The sequence below is a fragment of the Microcaecilia unicolor genome, chromosome 8, assembly GCF_901765095.1.
Source record: "Microcaecilia unicolor chromosome 8, aMicUni1.1, whole genome shotgun sequence".
Lineage (NCBI taxonomy): Eukaryota > Metazoa > Chordata > Amphibia > Gymnophiona > Siphonopidae > Microcaecilia > Microcaecilia unicolor.
This window is the reverse complement of record NC_044038.1, coordinates 121352123-121378585: the sequence shown is the minus strand read 5'-3', so window position 1 is coordinate 121378585 and position 26463 is coordinate 121352123. Positions and strand designations below refer to the sequence as shown.

At 47.7% G+C, this 26463-nt stretch overlaps 1 protein-coding gene across 4 annotated transcripts in view; it reads left to right on the top strand.

The window, feature by feature from the left end:
* Nucleotides 1-26463, top strand: part of HNRNPH1 (heterogeneous nuclear ribonucleoprotein H1) — a 262634-nt gene that overhangs the window by 146497 nt on the left and 89674 nt on the right. For all 4 annotated transcript variants that reach the window (XM_030213130.1, XM_030213126.1, XM_030213127.1 and 1 more), the window contains 2 exons: nucleotides 24348-24483; nucleotides 25591-25674. In XM_030213130.1, the coding sequence (XP_030068990.1) occupies nucleotides 24348-24483; nucleotides 25591-25674 (220 nt within the window). The remainder of the gene's footprint in view (nucleotides 1-24347; nucleotides 24484-25590; nucleotides 25675-26463) is intronic.

Sequence of the window (26463 nt, the reverse complement as noted above, 5' to 3'; positions counted from 1 at the left end):
TGCCCAGTCTCGTAAGATCCTCTTGTAATTTTTCACAATCCTCTTAACATAGGAGTAGCCATACTGGGTCAGACCAATGGTCCATCTAGCGCAGTATTCTGTTTTCCAAACAGTGGCCCAGACAGATCACAAGTACCTGGCAGAAACCCAAATCGTGACAACACTCTATACTACAAATCTCAGGGCAAGCAGTTGCTTCCCATATCTGTCTCAATAGCAGACTATGGACTTTTCCTCCAGGAATTTGTTTAAACCCAATACGCTAACCGCTGTTACCACATCCTCTGGCAAAGAGTTCCAGAGCAGTGGCATAGCCACAGGTGGGCCTGAGTGGGTCAGGGCCCACCCACTTAGGGCTCCGGCCCACCCAACAGTAGCACATGTTTAGCAGTAGCTGGTGGGGATCCCAAGCTTGACCAGCTGAAGACTTCCCCCTGATGGTAATGAAAACGCTACTCTCCATGATACTGGCACTTGCGCATGCTCAGTTTTCAGCGCATGCCTGCTGCAGACTGCCAAGGTGGAAAGAAGCATTTTCCTGCCAGCTGAAATATTTTTATGGTGATGGGTTTTTTTTTTTTTTTTTGGGGGGGGGGGGGGGGGGGGGGGGGGGGGGAGAACATTTAGTGCCTACCCACTTCTTGCCTAGGCCCACCCAAAATCTGTTGTCTGGCTATGCCCCTGTTCCAACTATTCGTTGAGTGAAAAAAAAAATTTTCTCTTATTAAAAGTATTTCTATGTAATTTCCTCGAATGTATCTAAACTGGTAAAAAATTGATTTACTTATACTTGTTGTACACCACTCTGGATTTTATAGACCTCAATCATATCTCCCTTCATCCATCTCTTTTCCAAACTGAAGAGCCCGAAGAGCCCTAACCTCTTTAGCCTTTCCTCATACGAGAGGAGTTCATCCCCTTTATCATTTTAGTCGCTCTTCGTTGAACTTTTTCTAATTCTGCTGTATCTCTTTTAGATATGGTGACCAGAACTGAACTCAATACTCAAGGTGCAGATGCACCATGGAGCGATAACAAGGACATTATAGTATTTTTGGCTTTATCCTTTTCCTAATAATTCCTAGCATCTTGTTTGCTTTTTGGGCCGCTGCTGCACACTGAGCAGAAGATTTCAGCGTATTATATCTACAATGAAACTCAAATCTTTTTCTCGAGTGCTGACCCCCAAGGTGGACCCTAGCATCAGGTAACTGTTTGAATAACTGTCGTTGGCAAATTTTAATTACCTTACTAGTTATTCCCATCTCTAGATCATTTGTAAATATGTTTAAAAAGCAGCAGTCCCAGCATAGACTCCTGCAGAACTCCATTATCTATCCTTCTCCATTGAGAATACTGACCATTTAACTCTGTCTTTAATCAATTTTTAATCCACAATATGACATTCTCTTATCCTATGACTCAATTTTCTCAGCAGTCTGTAACTTAGTTACTTATAATAGTTTCTACCATTTTGCCCGACACCTATTTCAGGCTCACTGGTCTATAATTTCCCAGATCACCTCTGGAACCCTTTTTAATTATTGGTGTGACTTTGGCCACCCTCCATTCTACTGGTACCATGCTTGATTTTAAAATATAAATTGCATATTACTAACAATAGCTTTGCACATTCTGGGATGTATACCATCCGATCCAGGCGATTTGCTGTTCAATTTGTCACATTGCCCCATTACAGCTTCCGGGTTTACATAGATTTGATTCAGTTCCTTTGATTCGTCAGCATTTTTTTTGTTTGTTACATTTGTACCCCACGCTTTCCCACTCATGGCAGGCTCAATGCGGTTTACATAGGGCAATGGAGGGTTAAGTGACTTGCCCAGAGTCACAAGGAGCTGCCTGTGCCTGAAGTGGGAATCGAACTCAGTTCCTTAGTTCCCCAGGACCAAAGTCCACCACCCTAACCACTAGGCCACTCCTCCACTCTACCATTGAATACCATTTCTAGCATTCATATCTCTCCCATATCTTCCTCGGTGAAGACTGAAGCAAAGAATTCCTTTAATCTCTCCACTATGGCCTTGTTTTCCCTGAGTGGCCATATCTGTACTTTCTGTTCTGGAGGACAGTAGTACCAGCCCTATCAGTATACTTCATAAAGGTGATTAATAAATCCCAGTAAGTAAATAAAAATAAATACTCTTTTCCTTCACACATGGAATTTCTATCTATATCTATTTTATGTAAAATATTTGTTTCATTCCGTTTCCTTTTTAACATATAGCGGAACCCCCCCCCCCCCCCCCCCCCCCCCATACACACACACACAATTTGATCCACTCTTATTGTGATAATTTGTACCCTGCTATCACAGTTTCCCATTGATTGCTCTCCTTTCAACAGGTCCCTTAGTTGCCTATTAATTTAGTGTAGTATATTCTATCCCATTTTATTTTTAGGCTTCTAGCATTTGTTTACAGACAATTCTTTGAGGACAAGCAGGATTTGACTTCTCACATATAATACATGAGGTTATTGGAGCCTGGTGTGAAAGGTACCCTTAGCAATTTTTTCTGGAATTTCTGGGGCGGTCTCACGGAGCATGCATGCATTCTGTTTCCAGCTGCCACTGTTGTATGGAATTTTCTCATTCCTTCAACCTTTCTCCCAAATCACGTGACCATAAATGTGAAAGTATATTGAACACTTTGCGAGTCTTGTCCTTCTGTGTGGACTAAAGCCCATAGAAAGCCCACCCAAACATGATAGGGGGTGCCATTGGCAGACACATGCTTTCCAGTTGGTTAGCAGACTGCAGTTTCTTCATGTATACCTAGGCTGGGTTGTCTCTCTCTAAAAGTTGATGTCAAGGCTCATAATATTAGAATTATGTCTACATCTATTTATATTGTAGTTCTTTTCATTCTTTGGAGTTGTACATAAAGTGCTTTGTTGGTACTACCCTAGGCGGTTAATCAAATGGTTTGTAGCCCAATTGAGACCAGCCTCCCATATAGAGGAGATTTGCAAAGCTGTAACATGGACATCTGTCTGTAGTTCTCCGGGGTGACTCCCAGATCCAGCCAGGATCTCTACTCCAGGTGCCCAGCGCTTCCACCAGCTGCCTTCCATGTGCTGTGGAGGACCTGCAATCCATCTGCATAACCTCCAGGCATTCTCTGGGGTAACTCCCAGGTCCACCCCAATCCACCCAGGTCCTCCAAAACACTTTCTCTATACAGTTTGTATTTTCTCTCTGCTATTCCAAATGGCTCCAGTACAGTTTCTGTTCTTGGTACTGTCCCTTCCCACTACATACTGCAGGAACACATTGCCTATGATCTGCTTTCATCATCCCTTTTGTCTTTTTTTTTCTTGCTCTCAAATTTCAACATTTCCTTCCTTTCATTCAACCATCTCTATTTTGTCTCAGTACATCTTTGTTGTCATCTTGCCTCTCCTACTGTTCTCCATACTCTCTTATTTCTTCTGCTTTCCACTGGGGCTATCCGATTTCCTGTCCTCCACATCGGCTCTCATTCTATTCATGAAGGTCACACCACAAGTCTGTCTTAATTTCTATTTTTCTCCTCCCCCTTCTTCTCTGCCTTTCTCATATGTCCTGTGGAATGCCTGCTCTGTAACAAACTTTCCTACATCCACGACCTCTTTAGTGGAGGAGTAGCCTAGTGGTTAGTGTAGTGGACTTTGATCCTGGGGGAACTGAGTTTGATTCCCACTGCAGCTCCTTTTGACTCTGGGCAAGTCACTTAACCCTCCATTGCCCCTGGTACAAAATAAGTACCTGAATATATGTAAACCGCTTTGAATGTAGTTGCAAAAACCTCAGAAAGGCGGTATATCAAGTCCCATTTCCCTTTATTTCTCGTACTCTCCATCTGCTTGCCCTGAGACTTGGCTTTGCCCTGAATACTTTGCAGCCCTTTGTGATGGAGGTTACCTTTTCTCTCATATTTCTTGCCTGGTTGGAGTGGTGTCTGGCTGCTACTACTCACCCTCTTGTAGATTTCAACCTCTTCTTCCACCTCAGTCTTGCTGCTTTTCTTCCTTCGAAGTCCAATCTGTCTTTTCACTCCTCTACCTCTGAGTAGCAGTCATTTATCGATCCCCCCTCCCCCCTATAAGTCCCTTTTTCACTGACTTAGACTCCTGGCTTTCCTTTTTCTTTAACCTTTATCAACTTCCCTCATTCTTGGGCATTTTAACATTCATGCTAATAGTCCCTCTGACTCTTACGCTTCTCAGTTTCTCACTTTAACATCCTCTTTCCATATCATCATGCTGATCAATCCATAGACTGGTGGTTGTGTCCATCTACCAGCAGGTGGAGATAGAGAGCAATCCTTTTGCCTCCCTATATGTGGTCATGTGCTGCCGGAAACTCCTCAGTATGTTCTCTATCTCAGCAGGTGGTGGTCACACACAGCAGCAGCTCTGGCTAGGTCTCCAAGCCTAATTTTTAGGTTTTGTTGAGTACCTGGGGTTGAGGGCTCTTCTTGAGCAAGTGCAAACCTGGTGGCGCCAGGTCCCTCCTTTTCTCCCCCCTCCCGCTGGCTCCGTTAAAAAAAAAAAATTTTGAACGTCCTTAAGGGCGTTTATTTCGACGTTTATTTAAACGTTTATTGCAGCTACTCACTGGGACACCAGTTCGTTACAGCTCGGAGCGAGAAGCAGGTAATTTTTACCTTTTTATAACGGGCAGGGGGTTCCCTGATCGATCTCCACGTGGCCTATGGCGTCGGAGGGCGAGGGCGCGAAGAATCGCTCCTCGGACCGCGTGTGCGCTTCTAGCGGGGATGCAGGGGCCTTAAAGTCTGATTCGCCCTTGTTGGGTGTCAGTTTGGAGGCCGGTCAGTGTCCCGGGTCTTCCGGTGCGGCGGTTTTTCCCGCCATAAACGCCCATCCCCCGCTGCTCGCCTCCGCCATCTTGGCCGGCCACTCTGCTCAGACGGCTTCTTCTTGGGCCGCCCTTGAGCTGGGAGACGTTAATGCCATAGCCGCCCTTGATTTGGGCGACGGCAAAAAAGCGGCTAAAGTTAAGCGCCGTTCTTCCCATCTTGGATGCGCAGCATGTTTCTCCCCCGCTCTTGCGAGCGCCGGTTGAGGGTGCGTCTAGGGCTGTGGCCCAGGCTGCTGAAGTGCACAGTCTGGGGGGTTTCTCCCCCGAGTTTATTTTGCTGCTGCATCAGGCCTTCCTTATGCAAAACGCTGCCCCTTCTCCCTTGTCCGATAAAGGGGTTAAGGCCCCCGGAAGTAAACGCCCTCGGGTGGATTCCCAGGCCTTAGAGGACTCTGTCTCCTCTGATGTAGATGAGGGCAGCGTATCTGAGTTCTCCCAACGGTCCTTTGGGGATTCCTTGGAGGAGACGGATTCCCGCTCGGATGGAGCGGATGACCCCTCTGCAGCGCGGATCTTTCGCTCAGAGGATTTGCCCTACCTGTTAGTGCAGGCCATGAGCATTTTGAAGATTTCCTCTCCAGAGGACGTCTCTCCCTCAGCCCCTGTTGGCTCCGCCATTATGCTGGGGACGAAGCGCCCGCCTAGAACCTTCCACGTGCATGATGCCATGCACACCTTAATTTCGGCTCAATGGGATGTCCCTGAAGCGAGCCTCAAAGTGGCTAGTGCTATGTCCCGCCTCTATCCTCTGCCTGAAAGTGAGCAGGAGGCCTTTCTTTGGCCTACCGTGGATTCTTTAATCACTGCGGTGACTAAGAAAACGGCGTTGCCGGTGGAAGGTGGCATGGCCCTAAAGGACGCCCAAGACAGAAGATTGGAGGCGGCCTTAAGGTCGTCCTTCGAGGCGGCTGCCTTAAGTTTGCAGGCCTCAGTTTGCAGCTCCTATGTGGCCAGGGCGTGCCTGACGATTGTGCAGCGGGCTTAACCCTCGGATCCTTCCTTGAGGGCTGATTGGCCGGCCCTGGAATCGGGCTTGGCTTATTTGGCAGACTTACTGTATGATGTCTTGAGAGCCTCGGCTAAAGGTATGGCTCAGACAGTCTCTGCGCGGCGGTGGCTTTGGCTGAAGCATTGGTCTGCTCACCACGCCTCTAAGTCCCGCCTGGCTAAGTTGCCTTTTAAAGGCAAGGTGCTCTTTGGGGTCGAGCTGGACAAAATTGTGACCGATCTCGGCACGTCTAAGGGCAAGAGGTTACCAGAGGTCAGGGCTCGGGCCAGTGCTCGCCCCGGTAACTCCAGAGGACGGTTTCAGGAAGCCCGTCGGTACCGCCCGGGCAAGTCGGGCTCCTCTGCCCCCTCTTCCTTCAAGAGGAACTTCTCCCCCAAGCAGCATTCCTTTCGCAGAGACCGCCGTCCCGGTGGTGCGCCCTCCGGTCCTCCCCCAGGGTCTCGTACCCAATGACGGGGCCCTGGTCCATGGCCCAGTGCAGATTGGAGGACGCCTGTCCTCGTTTCTGGGCGAGTGGACCAGGGTAACTTCAGACGCTTGGGTGCTGGAAGTCATCAGAGACGGCTACAAGCTAGAGTTCTGCCGACCCTTAAGAGACGGGTTTGTACTCTCTCCCTGCAAGTCTCCGGTCAAAGCTGTGGCAGTGCAGCAGACCTTAGACAATCTGATCCGCCTGGGTGCGGTCGTTCCGGTGCCAGAAAATCAGCTTGGCAAGGGACGTTACTCCATTTACTTTGTGGTACCAAAGAAAGGAGGTTCTGTACGGCCTATCCTCGACCTCAAAGGGGTCAATCGGGCCTTGAAAGTTCGGCACTTTCGCATGGAGACTCTCCGCTCTGTTATAGCGGCAGTGAAGGCAGGGGAGTTCCTGGCATCCTTGGACATCAAGGAAGCGTACTTGCATATTCCCATCTGGCCTCCTCATCAACGCTTTCTGCGTTTTGCAGTCCTGGGCTGACACTTCCAGTTCAGAGCCCTCCCGTTCGGGTTGGCTACTGCTCCGCGGACCTTCTTCAAAGTAATGGTGGTCATCGCGGCCTTCCTGCGAAAGGAAGGAGTACAAGTCCATCCTTATCTGGACGACTGGTTGATCTGAGCCCCCTCTTATGCAGAGTGCGGCAAAGCTGTGGACCGGGTGATTGCTCTTTTGAGCTCCCTGGGGTGGATCATCAACTGGGAGAAAAGCCAGCTGCGCCCCACTCAGTCCCTGGAGTATCTGGGAGTTCGATTCGACATCCAAGTGGGCAGAGTGTTCCTGCCGGACAATTGGATTGTCAAACTTCAGGCTCAGGTGGACCAGTTCCTAGTAGCCTCTCAGCTTCGGGCTTGGGACTATGTGCAGCTGTTGGGCTCAATGACGGCACGATGGAAGTAGTGCCCTGGGCCAGGGCTCATATGAGACCACTACAACACTCTCTGCTGCAGCGCTGGACTCCGGTGTCGGAGGATTATGCTGTGCGCCTTCCCTTGGACCCAGCAGTGCGCAAGGCGCTGAGCTGGTGGCTGAAGACAGACAAGTTGTCTGCAGGGATGCCTCTTGTGACCCCGGAGTGGATTGTCGTCACGACGGACGCCTCTTTGACGGGCTGGGGAGCCCACTGCTTGGGAAGGACAGCGCAGGGGCTCTGGTCTCCTGCAGAGGCAAAGTGGTCTATCAACCTCCTGGAACTCAGAGCCATTCGGTTGGTGCTTTTGGAGTTCCTCCCGGTACTGGCGTTGAAGCCAGTACGGGTCCTGTCGGGCAATGCCACGGCTGTGGCCTATGTCAACCGCCAGGGAGGTACCAAGAGCGCCCCTCTTGCCAAGGAAGCCATGAATCTATGCCAGTGGGCGGAAGCGAACCTAGAACAGCTGTCAGCGGCCCACATTGCCGGAGTCATGAATGTCAAGGCGGACTTTCTCAGTCGCCATACCTTGGATCCCGGAGAGTGGCAGTTATCGGCTCAGGCGTTCTTGGACATCACGAAGCGCTGGGGCCAGCCGAGCCTAGATCTGATGGCGTCATCGGCCAATTGCCAAGTGCCGCGCTTTTTCAGCAGAGGACGGGACCCTCGATCTCTGGGAGTAGATGCTCTTCTCCAACAGCGGTCGACACAGGAGCTTCTCTATGTGTTCCCGCCCTGGCCCATGTTGGGCAGGGTACTAGACCGGGTGGCAAAGCATCCAGGCCGGATAATCCTGGTGGGTCCGGACTGGCCCAGACGTCCCTGGTATGCGGACTTGATCAGGCTCTCAGTGGACGACCCTCTGCGGCTGCCAGTGGAGCAGGGCCTGTTGCATCAGGGTCCCGTGGTGATGGAGGATCCCTCCCCCTTTGGTCTTACGGCCTGGCTATTGAGCGGCAGCGTCTGAGGAAGAAGGGCTTCTCAGACAAGGTCATCGCCACTATGCTGAGAGCGAGGAAGCGCTCTACTTCTACTGCTTACGCCAGGGTTTGGCGTACCTTTGCAGCGTGGTGTGAAGCAGGCTCACTTTCTCCCTTCACTGCTCCAATTTCTTCAGTGTTGGCGTTCCTGCAAGAAGGTCTGGAGAAAGGCCTGTCGCTCAGTTCCCTTAAAGTCCAGGTAGCGGCTCTGGCTTGTTTCAGGGGCCGCCTGAAGGGTGCTTCCCTGGCTTCGCAGCCAGATGTGGTACGTTTTCTCAAGGGAGTTAATCACCTGCGTCCCCCTCTGCACTCAGTGGTGCCTGCGTGGAATCTCAACCTGGTGCTAAGAGCCTTGCAGAAGCCGCCTTTTGAACCCTTGTCGAGGGCATCTCTGAAAGACCTGACGTTGAAAGCAGTCTTTTTGGTGGCTATCACTTCAGCCAGAAGAGTTTCCGAGCTCCAGGCACTCTCATGTCGAGAGCCTTTTCTGCAGTTCACTGAGGCAGGAGTGACTATTCGCACAGTGCCTTCCTTCCTGCCCAAGATTGTTTCTCGCTTCCATGTGAATCAGCAGCTCTGTCTCCCTTCCTTCCTACCCAGAGGAATACTCTGCTCTCAAATATCTGGATGTGAGACGAGTCATCATCAGATACTTGGAAGTGACCAATGATTTCCGGAAGTCGGATCATCTGTTTGTCCTGTTTGCAGGTCCTCGTAAGGGTCTGCAGGCTGCTAAGCCTACAGTGGCAAGATGGGTCAAGGAAGCCATTGCAGCGGCTTATGTGGCCGCGGGGAAGGTGCTGCCTATCCAGCTGAAGGCTCACTCCACTAGAGCTCAGGCGGCCTCGATGGCAGAGGCCGGGTCCGTCTCCTTGGAAGAGATATGCAAGGCGGCAACTTGGGCATCGGCCCATACCTTCTCCAGGCATTACCGCTTGACTGTGGCTGCTCGGGCGGAGGCCCGGTTTGGAGCTTCAGTGTTGCGGTCAGGGATTTCAATGTCCCGCCCTGGGTGAGTACTGCTTCGGTACATCCCACCAGTCTATGGATTGATCAGCATGATGATATGGAAGGTAAAATTATGTATCATACCTGATAATTTTATTTCCATTAATCATAGCTGATCAATCCATAGCCCCTCCCAGATATCTGTACTGTTTATATTCTGGTTGCATTTCAGGTTCAAGTTTAGTCTTCAGTTCCTGTTCAGGAGGACTTCGTGTTCAAGTTTTTTCAATCGGATTCTTCAAGAGTTGAGACGAGTTTGTGTTACAGTGAGCTGCTGCATTCCTCTCCCCTCCATTTTACGGGGCTGGATTGAGACATAAATTCTGCCGGTGTTCCCTCCCGCTTCGTGCGGCTGTTGGGCAGCTTTGTACCCCTCCCGCTTCGGCGGTGTTAGGGTCAGTCAGCTCCTCCCGCGGTTGCGGTTGCAGGATAAGCCAGATCCCTCCGCATCGGCGGGGTGGTGTCCCTCCCCCGCTCCGCGGGGATGAGCTGGACGGATTCCCCTCCCCCACTTGTGTGGGGATGAGCTGGGTTAATTCCCCTCCCCCGTTTCGGCGGTGGTGAGCTGGGCAGAGTGTCCCTTTGTGGGTGTAATTCTCTAAGTGCTGAGTCCTGCGGATGGAGCTTGGATATCGACATACTGAGGAGTTTCCGGCAGCACATGACCACATATAGGGAGGCAAAAGGATTGCTCTCTATCTCCACCTGCTGGTAGATGGACACAACCACCAGTCTATGGATTGATCAGCTATGATTAATGGAAAGAAAATTATCAGGTATGATACATAATTTTACCTTCAATCTTCAACTGTGCTCCACTACTCCTACTCACCAGATTGAAGAGTGAGCTGTTGGAGAAGACAGTGGCCAGTTTCTGCACCTCAGCTCTTCCCCTCTCAGACCATCATGTGCTAACTTTCTCTCACACCCCCTCCCCCTCACCCCCAGTCCACCAATACATTTAGGAATCTTCAGGCTATTGACACTTCCAGTGTTTCAAACTTCTCAACCACTGTTATCCAAGTTTGTCAGTGTGTTTGTCGCTTCCTATAATACTGTTCTCTGCTCTGGATACTCTTGCTCCTCCCATTGCTCGTTCTTTAAGGCATACAAAAACCCTAGCATTGGCTGACCTCTAGAATCCACTACCTGCATTCCTGTGCCCGATCTGCTGAACGCCTTTGTCTGAAATCCCATACACATGCTGACTTCATACATTTCAAATTCTTGCTGACCTCCTTCCAGTCTGCTCTTTCACTTGCTAAACAAAGCTGCTATCTCCAATTGACACATTCTTGGCTCAAATCCTCAATGTCTCTGCCACACTGACAGGCCAGCAATCAGAAGCCCCGCACTGTTCCAAATAGCGCTCTAACTCGGGGCTTTCAGCACCCCTATGATCAGAGCTAATAGCATGCAAATTTATGAGTGCTATTAGCTCTGATCATAGGGGTACTTCTGCAGGAGAAATTTGTGTGCACTACCTCCAATATATGCAAATATATTCATGCATATTCGTTGTGAATATCCTGACTGACTAGGTGTTTCGAGTAATGGGTTGAGAATAACTGCTCTCACTCTGGATCTGGGAACTGGACAGTATGACAAGAATTATTTATTTTTGCTGCACATTGATAACATGCTCAAGGTGATGTATGCAAAGCTATTTATAGTGCAAAGAGGAGATTCCACTATTCACTATAACACTTTGTAAAAAAAAACAAAAAAAAACAAACAAACCTACAAGCCCACACAAGGGGTGCGTCAGGTACATAGGAGGATTGTTAATAAACACAAATGTTAATATGTAGCATGAAAAAATTAAAACTGTAGTATAGTACAAATAATAAAAACATGAGAAATTGAAATCATAAAAACTTCATTGAATAATTGTAACAAAAACTGATTTAAAAAAAGTGTATAAATACTTCTGAAAGGACAAATGATAAAATTGAATGTTATCACTGGATCGTAAAATGGCCAAAATATTTAATTCATTCAAAATAGGGCTACATTTCTGAAGTAGACTGTGAAAACTGTAAGGCTTTTTATAGCTATTTTGCATGCTGTTGTAGTTTCTATAATTTGTAATTTTTCAGTTTGTATTTTTGTATTATCTTTTTTATTTTTTAATTTATAGAAGTCTTTATTGAGCTTTAAGGACATAACACCAAACATACTGAACTCGGCTCATTACATCAGAGTCCCAGTGAGCCAAACATAGTATTGAATATTAAAACATAAAGTACCATATGAGGTCATCGGTCCCATAGTAGACGCATTGTATACTTCAATTTTTTAATCCAATTTTATAATACCTACCCCCCCCTTCTATCCCCTATGGTCCCCCACCTTACCCTCCACACTTCCCCCTCCCATCTCAGACCATTCATTAGCTATCACGAACAAGCATTCAAGAAAGGCAGCCACACTTTTTCCCATTTGGGTTCAGTTCTCTGTTTCACAGCCGTCAGTCTCTCCATCTCACATATGTATCTCACTTTCGTAATCCAATCAATCAGCGATGGGACCCGCGGGGCCTTCCAATTCTTTGCCAGGTTAATCCGGGGGGCCTGCAAGGCTCCCCGCACCAGCAGCCATTGATTCAATTGTAGCCCCACAGGCCGCTGCCCCAGTTCAAAGATCAGAGGATGCCACTGTACAGACCTTCCAACCCATTGTTGGAGCCTAGATTGAACCCCCCTCCAGTACGCCTGTGCCTTGCGGCAAGAGCACCATATGTGTCCCATAGTAGCCACCTCCCCACACTGCCTCCAACATGCCCTCGTCACTGACGGGTACATATGGTGTAACCTTACAGGCGTTAAGTACCACCTGTAAAATACTTTGAGTGTATTCTCCTGCAATGCCACCGATCGTACAGATTTCAGTATACCTCTCTCCAGCTGCACTCAGCCTGTCTCTGGTAGAGCAAAGTTTAACTCTTGTTCTCACCTCCTCCTGTGTATAAGAGAAGGTCTGTGTCCAGCCATCAGATGTGTAAACAGGGAAGATATCATACCCCGTGTGGACTTAAAATTTACACACAAAAGCTCCAGGGGATGGGCCTCCCTCTTCATGCATCCTACATAGGTGGGTCCTTGCAAATAGTGAAGGGTCTGTAAGTGTGCATAGTGATCGTCCATCCTAAGTCTGTAATCTTCTACCAAGTTCTCAAAGGGTATCACTTTTGTTCCCACATGTAATTGTCCCCACATGTCTAGACCGTTTTTTCGCCCATCTTCAAAAGACAGTGTCTCCCACCCCTGGAAGGGAACCTTGGGTTGTCCACTGTCGGTTTAAGACCAGAAGTTGGGGGCTGGCGTTCCCCAAACATAAGGTCCCAATAGTAAAATGTGGCTTGCACTGTAGGCGGGAATTTATCTACCTGATCTCTATGCCTAGCCGGCAACCACATTTAATGCCCTAGTTTACGAACTCCCACCAAGGATTGCTCCAGTTGTACCCATAGCTTATGTTCTTCTGCACGGAACCACTCTACCGGCGCCCTTTGTGCAGCACAATAATACCAGAAAAGGTTAGGGACTCCCAGTCCTCCCTCCTTTCTACTCTTATACACGAGCGCCCGGAGAGCCTCGGTCTCTTCTGGTTCCAGATGAACCTGTTTAGGCTTTCCTGCAAACCGGACAAAAAAGACCGGGGCACTCGCGTAGGGATTACTTGAAATAGGTACAGGAGACATGGCAGCACATTCATCTTAATGGTAGCTATCCGACCCAGCCAAGATATCCCCATAGGCATCCAGTGGTCCAAGTCTCTTAATATTTCTTTCTTAAGTCCCGGGTAGTTCACATCAAATAACTCAGGCAAATGTTTAGGAATTTGCACCACCAGGTACCGTAAATCCCTTTCTGCCCATTTAAAAGCAAAAGATGTCTTCAACGTTTCCGACATACTTGGTGAGAGGCCTACAGTCATACCCATTGATTTGCTAGCATTCAACTTATATCCTGATAATCCTGGTGTAACCCTCTATCTCCCTCATCAGAGTGAAACCAAAGGCTTTGTCAAATACAAGAGAACGTCATCCGCAAATAATGCTATTTTATGTTCCTGGGCTCCTAACCGGACTCCTGCGATATTGACATTCTCACGTATTGCCGCCGCCAGTGGCTCCATCGCCAAAGCAAACAACAAGGGAGACAGAGGGCAGCCCTGTCTAGTTCCTCTTCCCAACCTAAATGCCCCTAAGTTCCCCCCGTTTATTCTCACGCATGCTTGTGGCGCCAAATAAAGAGCCCGGATCCAGGACCTAAAGAACTGCCCAGTCCCCACTCGCTGAAGAACCTTGTCCAAGTATCCCCAGTTGACCCTGTCAAAGGCCTTCTCCGTGTCTAGTCCTAACAACACTAATGGGATGGCCTTTACTTTTGCCCTGTATAATAAATTCAACGTTCTACATATGTTGTCCATCGCCTGCCTCTTGGCTACGAAGCCAACTTGGTCCGGATGGATTAGGGTAGGGAGCACCTCGCCCAGGCGGTTCGCCAATACCTTGACGTCAGCATTAAGTATCGAGATGGGATGGTATGATGCGCATTCTGCCTTGTCTTTGCCTGGTTTTGGAATTACTGCTACCCAAGCCTTCATCATCAATTGGGGGAGCCTAGCCCCCTCTCTCACTGAATTAATAACCATCACCAGATACGGTGCCAGTACCCCTCCAAAGGTCTTAAAAAACTCATTTGTGTACTCGTCTAATCCCAGGGCCTTGCCAGCTGGCAATGACTTAATTACCTGGAGTACTTCTGCTACCTGCACCGGGGCCTCCAGGTCTCTCTTTTGCTGTTCTGACATCTTTGCAAGCCTCTATCTTGTAAGTATTTATCTATTTCCCCAGTCTGTACAGCCGCATCCTCCCTGTATAACGATTCGTGGTACTGGGCAAATCTCTTCCTAATCAGAGTCGAGGTCTGCAACAGTGTCCCTTTATCTTTCACTTTCAGAATTTGCCGGTCAGCCCTCATCTTCCGCAATTTATTGCCCAACAACCGTCCTGGCTTATTAGAACTTTCATAATATACCTGTTTTAGGCGGGCATGTAGAAACCGCAAACTCTCTTCATGCAAGTCAGCCATCTCCAACCTCACCTCCTGGAGCCTTCGGTAGTCAGCCACAGAGCCAGTCGCCCTGTACCTGTCCTCCATGGCCCCCAACCTCTCCATACACTGGACCAAACGTACCTTTCGTACCCTGGCCCTTTGACTAGCACACTTGATGAAGTAGCCCCTTGCTACAGCCTTGAAGGCATCCCATACCACTCCCAGTGTGGGACCTGAGTCTATATTGATGTCAAAATATTCCTTTAGGACTGGGATAAATGTAGCCACCGTGTCCGGGTCCTTTAACAAACAGTTATTAAGGGCCCATCTTCTGTCCAACATCCTCCCTGATGGAGGGGATGATGGCCCAGACCGGAGCATGATCTGATACAGAAATATGCCCGATTGAGGAGTCTCCCCCCCACTTAGCAGAGTCTTATCAACAAACACGTAGTCCAGTCTGGAGTAGGATAAATGCACCCGGGAGTAAAAAGTATAATCCCTCCCTCTAGGGTTCCCCTGTCTCCACACATCACATAGCCCCAGCCCCTCCACCAAGTTTTTCAAAGCCTGAGAGACTATAATCGCCTGGAGCAGGAGATGTAGACCTATCGAGACCTGGCTGCATGGTCGCATTGAAGTCTCCTGCCACCAGCACTCTGCCTCGTGCAAATGCCTGCAAATCCCTCTGAAGACAGAGGAAAAATCGCTCCTGCCTCTCATTGGGAGCGTACACACATGCCAGCGTACATTTCTCCTGCTCCAGCATAACATGAACAAATAGATAACTCCCCTCAGATTCCCGCTTCTCATGTAGTATCTGAACCTGGACATCTTTATGAAACATGATGGCTACACCTCTTTTCTTAGCCCCTTTCACATCGGATGCACAACACACCAGGGGGTACTGCTGAGAGGACAGCAGCCCCTCGTTCTTCCTACGGAGGTGGGTCTCTTGCAGAAAGACCACTTGAGGGTGCATCAGACGTAACTCTCGCCCCAAAGCATGCCTCTTATAGGGCGAGTTCAGTCCCTTTATGTTGTAAGTCAGAAATTTAAGGACTGCCATCCTACTTTATCCTTTCATAACATTCTGTTAGACAAATGTTTGGTCTAAGCCCTCTTACCAATCCCACCCCAACCCTCTCCCCCATCTAACCCCTCCCTACTCCCTAAATCCCCCTCCCATTCCCTCCCCTCCAACCCCTGACCTCCCCCCCCAACCTCAGATATCGACCCACCAACCAGTGTGACCCCACACTACTTGGGACTATTAAGAAAGAGACCCCACTAGCCAAACATATCATTTGTAAATTCCTGTCAAGATACTTACATACGAAGTGCCCCTCAACCCCCTCTCCCCACACCCTTTTTCCCACCCTCGCTGCTTTCATACACTCCCAACTGCTCACCTCATGTCCAGTCCTTATGCATTGTCCTTTCAGTACCAACTACGTCCATGGCTTGCATTGCGCTCCCAACGGAGCACTGGGTTCCAAATTCAGCATAATCAGTCGCCTCTCACGTCTGGGCCGTGTTCTTCTTCGATGGTTTCTCCACCCTTTTTCACCGCTGTAGTCGTGCCTTAGTGGAGGGTGCCATCCCAGCCGGCGGAACCTCAGTCGGGGCCAGACCCGCTGCAAACAAATGTTGCCACGCCATTTCCACTTTTCGACAGCGGGCCCTCTCTCCTTTGATCTCAAAGCAGATAGCAAACGGAAAGGCCCACCTATAGGGTATCTTCTCCTTGGTCAATATTTCAATAACTGGTTTCATTTCTCTTCTCTGGTTCAAAGTGAACAATGAGAGGTCCTGACAAATCGATACCCGTGACCCATTGTATTCCAGTAGCGGATTAAGACGCGCTTTCTGCCATATCTGCTCCTTGGTCCCGTATGCTGTAAATCTAACCACAATGTCCCGCGGTTTATTATCTCTGGGTTTCCCCAATGCTCTGTGGGCTCTGTCGATACCCATTGCTCCCATGTCAAAGTTTTTGCTCATCAGCTTTGTACAAATGGTGCGCTCCACCTCCGGGACATCTTCTAGCCTCTGGTACTCCACGGAAGCGGAGATTCTGCCTGCGCCCCCTGTTTTCGATGTCGTCTAGGTGATATTGTAGCTCTTCGACCTTCTACGCCATTTTAATCAATCTCCTGTCGGCGTCCTCATTCTTCTCCGCCTGCTCGTCCGCCCTCTCTTCAAGCGCCTCCACCCTTCCCCCCAATTCTCACAAATCAACACTGAGTGAGTCTACGTGTTCGAGGATTTCCTCCTTAGAAGCGAGAATTTCGGCTCATATCTCCTCGAAGCACTTTTTCAGCTCCATCGGGAGGGCTGTTGTAGGGGCAGGGTCCTCCCGTTCCTCATGGGGGGCGGGCGGTTCCGACTCCAGTGTGCTCCGCAGCTTCGGGGACGCAGGTTGAGATAGGCCCTTCGCCAACTGCCGCCTGGACAGGCGCGCGCTATCCTGTAGCGGCATGTACTTTTTTTTTACTCATCGCGTTGGGAGTCGCCTCTTTCCACCTATCCTCAGCAAATTCGCTCGAAAGGAGATGCAATTGACCACAATTGGCACAGTTTTTGGGTGAGAGTGTGCGGAGCTAAGGAATCAAGCAGCCATTTAGCTTCCTCTGTATTATCTTTTCATTACTCTTCATTTTTAAAAAAGTTTAGGGCTTCATTTTGATTAAAAATTTGTTATTGCATAATTAACAGTACACTTGTTTTAGTTCCCAGTGCAGCTCCTTGTGACTCTGAGCAATAGCGGAATTAGAAGAGGTTCAACAAAGAGGAACTAAAGTGATAAAGGGGATGGAACTCCTCTCGAATGAGGAAAGGCTAAAGAGGTTAGGGCTCTTCAGCTTGGAAAAGAGTTGAGGGGGGGATATGATTGAGGTCTACAAAATCCTGAGTGGTGTAGAATGAATAGAAGTAAATTGATTTTTTTTTACCTGTTCCAAAAGTACACAGACTAGGGGACACTCGAAATTACATGGAAATACCTTTAATTGGAGGAAATATTTTTTCACTCAATGAATAGTTAAGCTCTGGAACTCTTTGCCAGAAGATGTGGTAACAGCAGTTAGCTTATCTCGGTTTAAAAAAAGGTTTGGACAAATTTTTGGAGGAAAAGTCCATAGTCTGCTATTGATACAGACATGGGAAGCAACTGCTTGCCCTGGGATTTGTAGTATGGAGTGTTGATCTGACCCCAGTATGGCTACTCTTGTGTTACGTTCTTTCCAGCTCTCTGAAATAGCATCATGCAATGGCAGCTTCTTCTAGTGAAACTGCTGACGCTGATTCAATGTTTTTTATTTATTTATTTTTTTTATTTATGAAGTCTGAGATTCATATCAACAGTTAACACTTTTTCATCGTTTATCTTTTCCTTTAACATAGTTTGTATTACTCCCCATAACAATTGCTTCCTCTACTCAGCATCCCCCCTCCCCTGTACCCTCCAGTACCCCCTCCCCTCCTCTGCAGTATGGTATGGTTATCCCGATTATAGCGCCTCCCCCAACATGAGAAAACGGAAACAGAGTCTTTTAATGTCCTTATTCATATAGGTGGTATCACCAGTTGGGGGGCATCAAGTTCCACCCCCGCCTGGACCCTCCACTCTTTATATTTGTCCCATATTTTGAAGAAGTGCGTTATTTGTCCATTTTGAATCGCTGTCATTTTTGACATCTGATATAAGTAGTCAATTTTATGTATCACCTTTATCACTGGGGGAGCAAACTGTTTCTTCCATGCTGAGGCCAATGTTATCTTGCTCGCCACCAGAAAAGTGGAGGCCAGCCGGTGCATTGTTGATGACACTCCTTCCGGTCAAAAATGTAACAGGCAGTGGTCAGCTGTCATTGGGTATGTTCTCCCTAATATTTGCTCAAGTAGTTTAAGCAGCTCCTCCCAATACGTTTTTATCTTTGGACAAGACCACCATATATGCAGCATATCTCCCACCACCGAACAGCCTCTCCAGCATTGATTTGATACCCCTGCAAACATTCTAGCTATACGGTCAGGTGTGTAATACCAGCGATACAAAATCTTATATCATTTTCTATCATAGAACTGCTGACAGATACCCTTAATAAGGAGCCTATTGCTCGCTCCCAGCTCCGTATATCATGTTTCACCCCTGTATCTTGCTTCTATTTCTGTGTGTATTTGACATTGATTCAATGTTGCCTATGTCTCAAGCCAAATGGTTCAGAGGGGAGTTCCGTCTTGTGGGTGGTGAGTCTTCAGTGTCTTTGGCGTGTCTGTGATTGGCAGGAGCTACTGCCATTTTACCTGCCTTCGTAGTTAGAGTTGGACCTGCAGCTGCCCCTGGATGGAGCAGGGAGAGCTGCAGCTATTGGATTTCCTCCTTATTTTATTTTGGCCATGTATAAGGCTGCTTTTCTCAGAAAAGAAAGGACTATGTTCCATGGTGTCCCACAGATCAATCCAGAGACTTGTGGGTTGTCTCTCTACCAGCAGGTGCATAATAACACACCTATGACCATTGAAAATACAAAAAATCCTTTAATTTTATTTATTTATAAGAAATTAACTCAATGTCATTAAATTACAAAAATTTTTAAAAATGTTTCCACATACATACTCATCCACTCACATCCATACAACCACTAACACACCAAACATTTAAATCATACACAAATTTACCCAATACAAATGAGCTCTGGCTATTACTCAACAGTGCCTCATATATCACATAACCATAAATTCATCAAATCAGTGCACCAGTCCTTTCATTGAATTCACAGTGCACCAGTCCTGACAATATGACTCTAGGCTGGATTCCTCACTGTGTTACGTTCCAGCAGGTGGAGATAGAACCTCCGAGGTTTGCTATATGTGGACCTGTGCAGCCAGCTGAACCTCAGTATTCTCTCTATCTAGCAGGTGGAGGGACATCTCTGGTTTGATCTGGCTACTGGTGTCCTTTGGGCCTAGTTTTGCACAGACGGGTTGAGTGGCTGTTTGCAGCTTGTGGTGTACACCTGGTGGCGCCAGCTTCCTCCCGGTCTCCCCCTACCTTTCCTCCGTCACCCGGGGCTGTTGGCCTGATCGGGTGTTTCCTTTCTCGCCTGACTAAAACAAACAAAAAAAAAGGTATGAGACTTTGTTTTTGTTTAATCATACGGAGGAACTAGACGTTCTGCCGAGTCAGTTTTGGGGCCGGCGTTTGTGGAGCATGTCAGTTCCTTCTGAGGCGGCAAGCGCTGCTCCCGGTGTGGGTGCCGGAGAGCAGCATCGGGGGAGTGTGAGTCCTGCTGGCTTCAGCCTGCAGCGGGTGTTCAGCGTGACAGGGGTTCCCCTTAGGCATCTGGTGAGTCAGAAGCGCAGGGGATAGTTTAGGGGATTTCCTCGGGATAGTCAGTGCAGCGCACATTGGCGGGCGCCATTTTTTCCTCAGGCGCGACCTGCTCTGCACGTGGCGGTTGATAGACAAGAGGCGCAGCGCGCTTCTGTGGCACAGGCTTCGATGGAGAGAAGCGATTTACTGGGAGCAGGGGAGTCCCTTGCAGTTCCTTTTTTCCCCGATTTTTTTTTTTAATGCACAATGCCTTTCTTTTGAAGAAGTCAGGAGCTTCTCTTCAGGCAGCCCTGTCTCTTCCTCAGCAAACTTCGGTTGCAGCAGCCTCTCAGTCTTTCCTGCCAAAACGTCCCCGGGTGGAGATTTTGGATCCCGATGAGCTATCTGACACAGATGGCCCGGTTTTGTCTCCGGGCTCTCCCTCAGAATCTTTGGATTTGGCACATGAGGTCACCCTGCCCTCAAGGGGGATGATCCGACGCCTGCCCGCCTTTTCCGCAGGGAAGAGCTTTCCTTCCTGATTGTTAAGCCTTTTGAGGTTTTGGCCTTTCCCCCCTGAATCAGGGGGAACAGGTCCAGTGCCCTCTATTACATCTGGCACCAAATGCCCACCTCGTCCTTTCATGTGCAGTGGGATATGCCGGACAGTGGACTTAAGGTTGCTTAGAGCTCTGTCGAGTCTTTACACGCTACCTGCTGCTAGACTTAGACTTGCTGAAGGTTGCTATGGTGGATTCCTTAATCACAGCGGTCACTAAGAAAACCACTCTCCCTGTGGAGGGGGGCACGGCGCTCGAGGACCCTCAGGATCGTAAGTTGGAGACTTGGTTGAAGCTGTCCTTTTAAGTAGCGGTCCTTTCCCTGCAGGCCTCAGTTTGTGGCTCCTGTGCGGTGCGGGCATGCTTATCGTGGGTACAGAAAGCCTCCGGAAGATACCGTGGCTGCTTTGCCGGCCTTGGAGTCCGGTTTAGCCTTCCTTGCGGATATTCTTTATGATCTTTTGAGGGCTTCGGCAAGGGAGGTTTCCATAGTGGTCACTGCTCGTCGCTGGCTGTGGTTGCGGTATTGGGCTGCAGACATGGCCTCCAAGTCACGTTTAGCAAGGCTTCCTTTTAGGGGAAAGCTTTTGTTTGGACAGACTTAGAACAGATTGTGAAGGACCTCGGTGACTAAGGGCCAGCGCCTCCCGGAGGTCAGGTCCGAGTTTGTACGTCTGGCGGGACCTAGACCTAAGTTTAGGGATGCATGGCATTACCGTCCATGACACGGGGCCTCTTTTCAGAGAGCAAGGTCTTCTCAGAGGCTTCAGCACTTTCGAGATGACAGGCGGGGCCTTCCTTTCCAGTAACAGAAACCAGCCCGCAGCCAGGTCCACCCAATGATGGGGCCCTGGTCTATATCCAGCTGGTTATTGGGGGCAAACTGTACCTCTTCTGGTGGAGTGGACCAGAGAACATCGACGAATGGGTCTTGGAGGTTATCAGAGACGGCTACAAGTTAGAATTGGCATCGTCCGATAGTAGACTCTTTTCTGGAATCTCCTTGCAAATGTCCTGCCAAGGTGCTGGCCGTTCGACACACCCTCCTCAACTTACAACGGCTGGGTGCTGTCCAGCCTGTACTCCCAGCAGAAAGAGGGTGCAGTTGATACTCCATTTATTTGTGGTGCCAAAAAAGGGGTGGTTTTTGGCGACCCATCTTAGATCTCAAGTGCGTCAACAGGTCCTTATGGGTTCGGATTTTCCGCATCGAAACCCTCCGATTGGTGATCGCAGCGGTACACCTGGGGAGTTTTTGACCTCTCTCGATCTCAGAGGCCTATTTACACATTCCAATCTGGCCTCCCAACAGGCGCTTTCTTTGCTTTGCAGTGCTCGGTTATCATTTTCAATTGAAAGCGATGCCTTTCAGCCTAGTCACAGCGCCTTGGACCTTTTCCAAGGTCCTGGTAGTAGTGGCGGTCTATCTCAGGAAGGAAGGGATTCAGGTCCATCCCTATCTAGACGACTGGCTTGTGCGGGTGTCTTTTTTCGAGGAGAGTCGGCGGGCAACCGACAAAGTGGTCGGGTTGCTTGGTTGAGTGATCAACTTCCCGAAGTGCAACCTAACGCCTTCCCAAATGCTGGAATACTTGGGGGTGTGCTTCGATACCCGAACAGGGATAGTTTCTCTTCCTTCAGCTCGAGCACAGCGGTTGCAGGATCAGTTTCGAGCGCTGTTTCAAACTCCAAACCTGCAGGTTTAGAACTGTGTACAAGTTCTAGGCTCCATGGCCTCCACCTTGGATGTGGTTAAAGTGGGCCAGAGCTCAGATGGGCCCCCCCGCCCCTTCCAGTGGCACCTTCTGAGCCTTTGGTCTCCGTTCTCGGCCCGTGTTCACACAATCATGCACTGGTGGTTCATTCAAAAGAATCTGGTGTTGGGCATTCCTCTGGTAACCCTGGACTAGAAGATAGTGACCATGGATGCGTCACTGTCTGGTTGGAGGGCTCATTGCCTACAACAGACTGCCCAGGGCGTTTGCTACTTCGACGGAGGCGTCATGGTCCATCAACCACTTGGAGTTACGGGCGTTTTGTCTGGCCCTTTGGGAGTTTCTGTCTCTACTCCGCGGTTGCCCAGTTAGAGTTCTTTCGGACAATGTGACGGCGGTCGCTTACGTGAACCAATCGGGGGGGGGGGGGGGCGCACCAGGAGTGCACCCCTAGCGCGCAAGGAGGCTCTGATCTGCCGCTGGGTAGAGACTCATCTGTCTTTCTTAGACATGGAAGGAAAAATTAATTCTTACCTGATAATTTTCTTTCCATTAGTCCCAACAGATCAATCCAGAGGCGGTTTTGTTGCGGTTGGTTAGTTTTTTTTTTTCGGGTTCTTTGTTCTGAAGTGGTGAAGTATGTTGAGCAATTGGTCTGATAATATCAGAAGAGTTTTCTATTGTTTCCATTCCACTGCTTTGGTATCATTCATACTGAGGTTCAGCTGGCTGCACAGGTCCACATATGGCAAACCACAGAGGTTCTCTCTTTCTCCACCTGCTGGTAGAGTGACACAAACCACAAGTCTCTGGATTGATCTGTTGGGACTAATGGAAAGAAAATTATCAGGTAAGAATTAATTTTTCCGTGTATCTGTTCCAAGATTCTTCTCTTGAGGATCCCAGCATTTCTATACGGAGGGATCAGTAAGTCACGACAGAATACTCTATTTTTCTGAGGATGAGCTGGAGTTGGGGGCAGAAGCCTGGAGCAGCAGGAAAGCGCTTCCTGGATGCAAGAGCTGCCTCTGGGCAAGGATTCATCAGTGCCTCATGTTCTTCACAGGGATAAGCTGCAGGAGCTCATTTCTAATGTTTCTGCAGTTTGAATTTTGATAAGCCTTCAAAGGAGGATCCTCTAGTGAAGGGCTTATATCAGTTTATTTTATTTTTATTTATTGCATTTGTATCCCACATTTTCTGACCTCATTGCAGGCTCAATGTGGCTTACAATACATCATGAATAGTGGAAATACACGATAAGATAGATATTTAGTATTACAGACAGATCTTGGGTGACATGATTATGATAAGACAAGATAGTAGTCTAACAAGCAGATATACTAAGTCTTTTCTGGATATATGTGGAGAGGTTCACATTTGTTGGTCTTTGTGGTATGCCTTGTTAAAGAGATGGGTCTTCAGTAGTTTGCAGAAGTTAGTAAGTTCATAGATCGTTTTTAAATTACGCGGCAGCGTGTTCCAGAATTGTGTGCTCAGGTAGGAAAAGGTTGACACATGCGTTAGTTTGTATTTTAGACCTTTGCAGTTGGGTAGGCTCTTCTCTGTGAATCAGTATATTCAGGCTCAGTGGGATACTCCTGATGGTGGGATTAGTAGCTTGCAGTTGGGTAGGCTCTTCTCTGTGAATCAGTATATTCAGGCTCAGTGGGGTACTCCTGATGGTGGGATTAGTAGCATGGAATGTTAACACAATTTGGGTTTCTGCCAGGTACCTGTGACCTGGCTTGGCTACTGGGCTAGATGGACCGTTGGTCTGACCCAGTATGGCTACTCATGTTCTTAGAAGAAGAGCTGTAGAGGGTGGAGAAAGCTGGTGGAAATATGGGGAAATTGAATAGGGTTGAGGTTGGGTGAAAAGTGTGGGGAAGGAAGGTGAGCTTGATGGAAAGGGGGAGGGTATTGTGCAAGAGTATTAGGAGGTGGCTAGTCTGTTAACTTAGGGGTTAGGACGTGGTTTTCTGGAATTTTAGCAATCCACTGAGTGAAGAAGAGCTGCATGCAGTACATACTTGTTCATTTTAATAGCAATTGTGAACCTAACTGTTGGCTACAAATTGTAGACAAATCTGATTTCTTGCAGTTGCAAGCTTGGTGCTCCTATTGCACTATGTGGCTTGCTTAAATTAAAAAGAACTGAAAACCAGATACACCTGTTATGGTGCAGTTAATTGTACTCCTGAGGAAAAATTCTGAACATGAAATTAATTGTGCATTTGAGCAAATTTCCTTTTCCTATTTTGAATTTTTGTATTCTGATAGATGTAGAATTTGGCTGAATTTTTTGCACAGATTTCCCCTAGGAGAAAATAGTAGAACTGCTTTGTTGCACATTTTACACCTGCTTATGTTTAATTGTACTTAAATATTTGTAATCTCTTATGTAACAAATTTTCTCTTTATCTAGTTCTTCTCCCCTTTAAACCCTGTACGAGTGCACATTGAAATAGGGTCAGATGGGCGAGTAACTGGAGAGGCAGATGTGGAGTTTGCTACTCATGAGGATGCAGTGGCTGCTATGTCTAAAGACAAAGCTAATATGCGTAAGTTTTTCCAGCTATTCTGATGAACTTTATACATTTTACTATGTTGAATTCACCTTGGGTTTCAACCTGCCCTACCAAAAATTCATACTCGGTGAAATACTAATCGTGAGAAGTCTGAGTTTGCACCTACCTTGAGGTTTGCTGAAATGTCGGCCTGGACATTTTGCATGAGTCCTGCTGCAAATTAAAGTTTGAATTTCTAGGTACTTTAGAGTAATTCAAGTGTACAAAGTAAACATACCAGAACCTGAGACTTGGAAATGGAGCTAATGAGATGATGTGGAAAGATCAAAGTGCTAGAGGAAGAAGTTTGTATAAAGACAGTATGAAATGTAAAGTGGAAAGAATCAAGAAAAGAGATTGATTAGAACCCTCATCCCCAGCCCACCCCATTCACTGTACCAGATCACCTAGACAACAAAGGCCGAGAAAATGCTTATTCTCTTGGGGTAAGCAGTACTTAGATTTCCATATGGGTGATGTCCCCTGGCGGATCCCCATTGTGGATGCTACCCAGCGTTCTTGTATCTTTAAGACCTGCAGTCTTGATTCCGCAAAGCAGTGAAGACTTGTCTGCAGTCGCTGCATACAGAGATTTCCTTGTTTCCTATTTTGTGATTTCCTGTCTTGAAGTTGTAAGTACCGAAGAGGTTTTTGTGAAAAATTTCTTCCCTTACACTCCCTTTGTCCCTTTTCTTAGCTTTTCAGCTCTTTCTTTTGGTTTTGTTTTCTGTTGCCCACAGCCATTTGGGCCTTGGCTTCTGGTTAACTTCAAGATGGAAACCAAACGAAGCAGATATGTATGTGGAAAACAATATTTAATGGATACAAGTCAATAAAAATTAGCAAGCCCAGCTGTTCCTTCCATTATGTATTCATTATGTCCATGTCTCGAGAACCACTGCTGAACTCCTCTGCTGCAGCAGATTTATTTTTACCTGTTTGAATACTTTGGCTTGATTGAGTCATGGCATGAGTTCATGTAGTGATCCATATCACCTGAATACTGAGTGTGCATATCTGTGGACATAAATGCTTTCCTTTGCCTCTGTTGCAGTGGATACTGTTACCTAGTTCTAACTTCTATTTCTTTCCCTTCTATAGAGCACAGATACGTAGAACTTTTCCTGAATTCTACTGCAGGAGGAAGTGGTGCAGGATATGGCAGTCAAATGATTGGCGCAATGGGTATGATGGCTTATCTGAGTTTGTCCTGTTATGCTTTTAATCTAGTCAGCTTTACTATATGAAGTTTGTTTTGGAGGCTCTATAGAGGAACTGAGTACAGTAGAACGTCTATCCGAACGCCGATCATCCGGATTTCCAATTATCTGCCAATACCTTCCCAACCAATCCTCACGGTCTGCACAGAGAAAAGCCCTGCCCTATCTTTTACCTGCCTTTTCCTGACTCATACGCAGCAGTAAAAAGTCCTCTCTGCCTTGCTCTTGCAGGGACACAGCAGAGGTAATGGCCTTGCTATCACTTCTTTGTGGGAACATGGCAGAGGAAGTGGCCTTGCTGCTTGTGGCAACGTGGCAGAGGAAAACTGCCTTGCTATTGCTGCTTGGGAATGGAAAAACAAAAAGGCACTTCTTCATTACAGAAATTTGATATGTCCAATTATCTGGATTTATGATTATCTGGACTCCCTCTGCAGAGGATAGTCTGGATATCGGCGTTCTACTGTAGTATTTTTCAGCTGTGAGATGAAGATTTGACCTTTTTTTTGGAAGTCTACCTAGTCTTACACTCCTGAGTGTTCTTTTTTTTTTTTTTTATATTTGCAAGAAGTCTTTATTATCAATGAACCATAACAAAAATGACATTTTACACTCAATAAGGATGCAGTGCTCCATAGTGTATACAAAGAATCTATTAATACTCCTGATAAGTGGCATAGAACAATATCAACTTGCCTTAAGTAACATCTCCAAACTTCAAAATTTTTTAGAATTTTACTGGATCTAGTGATTC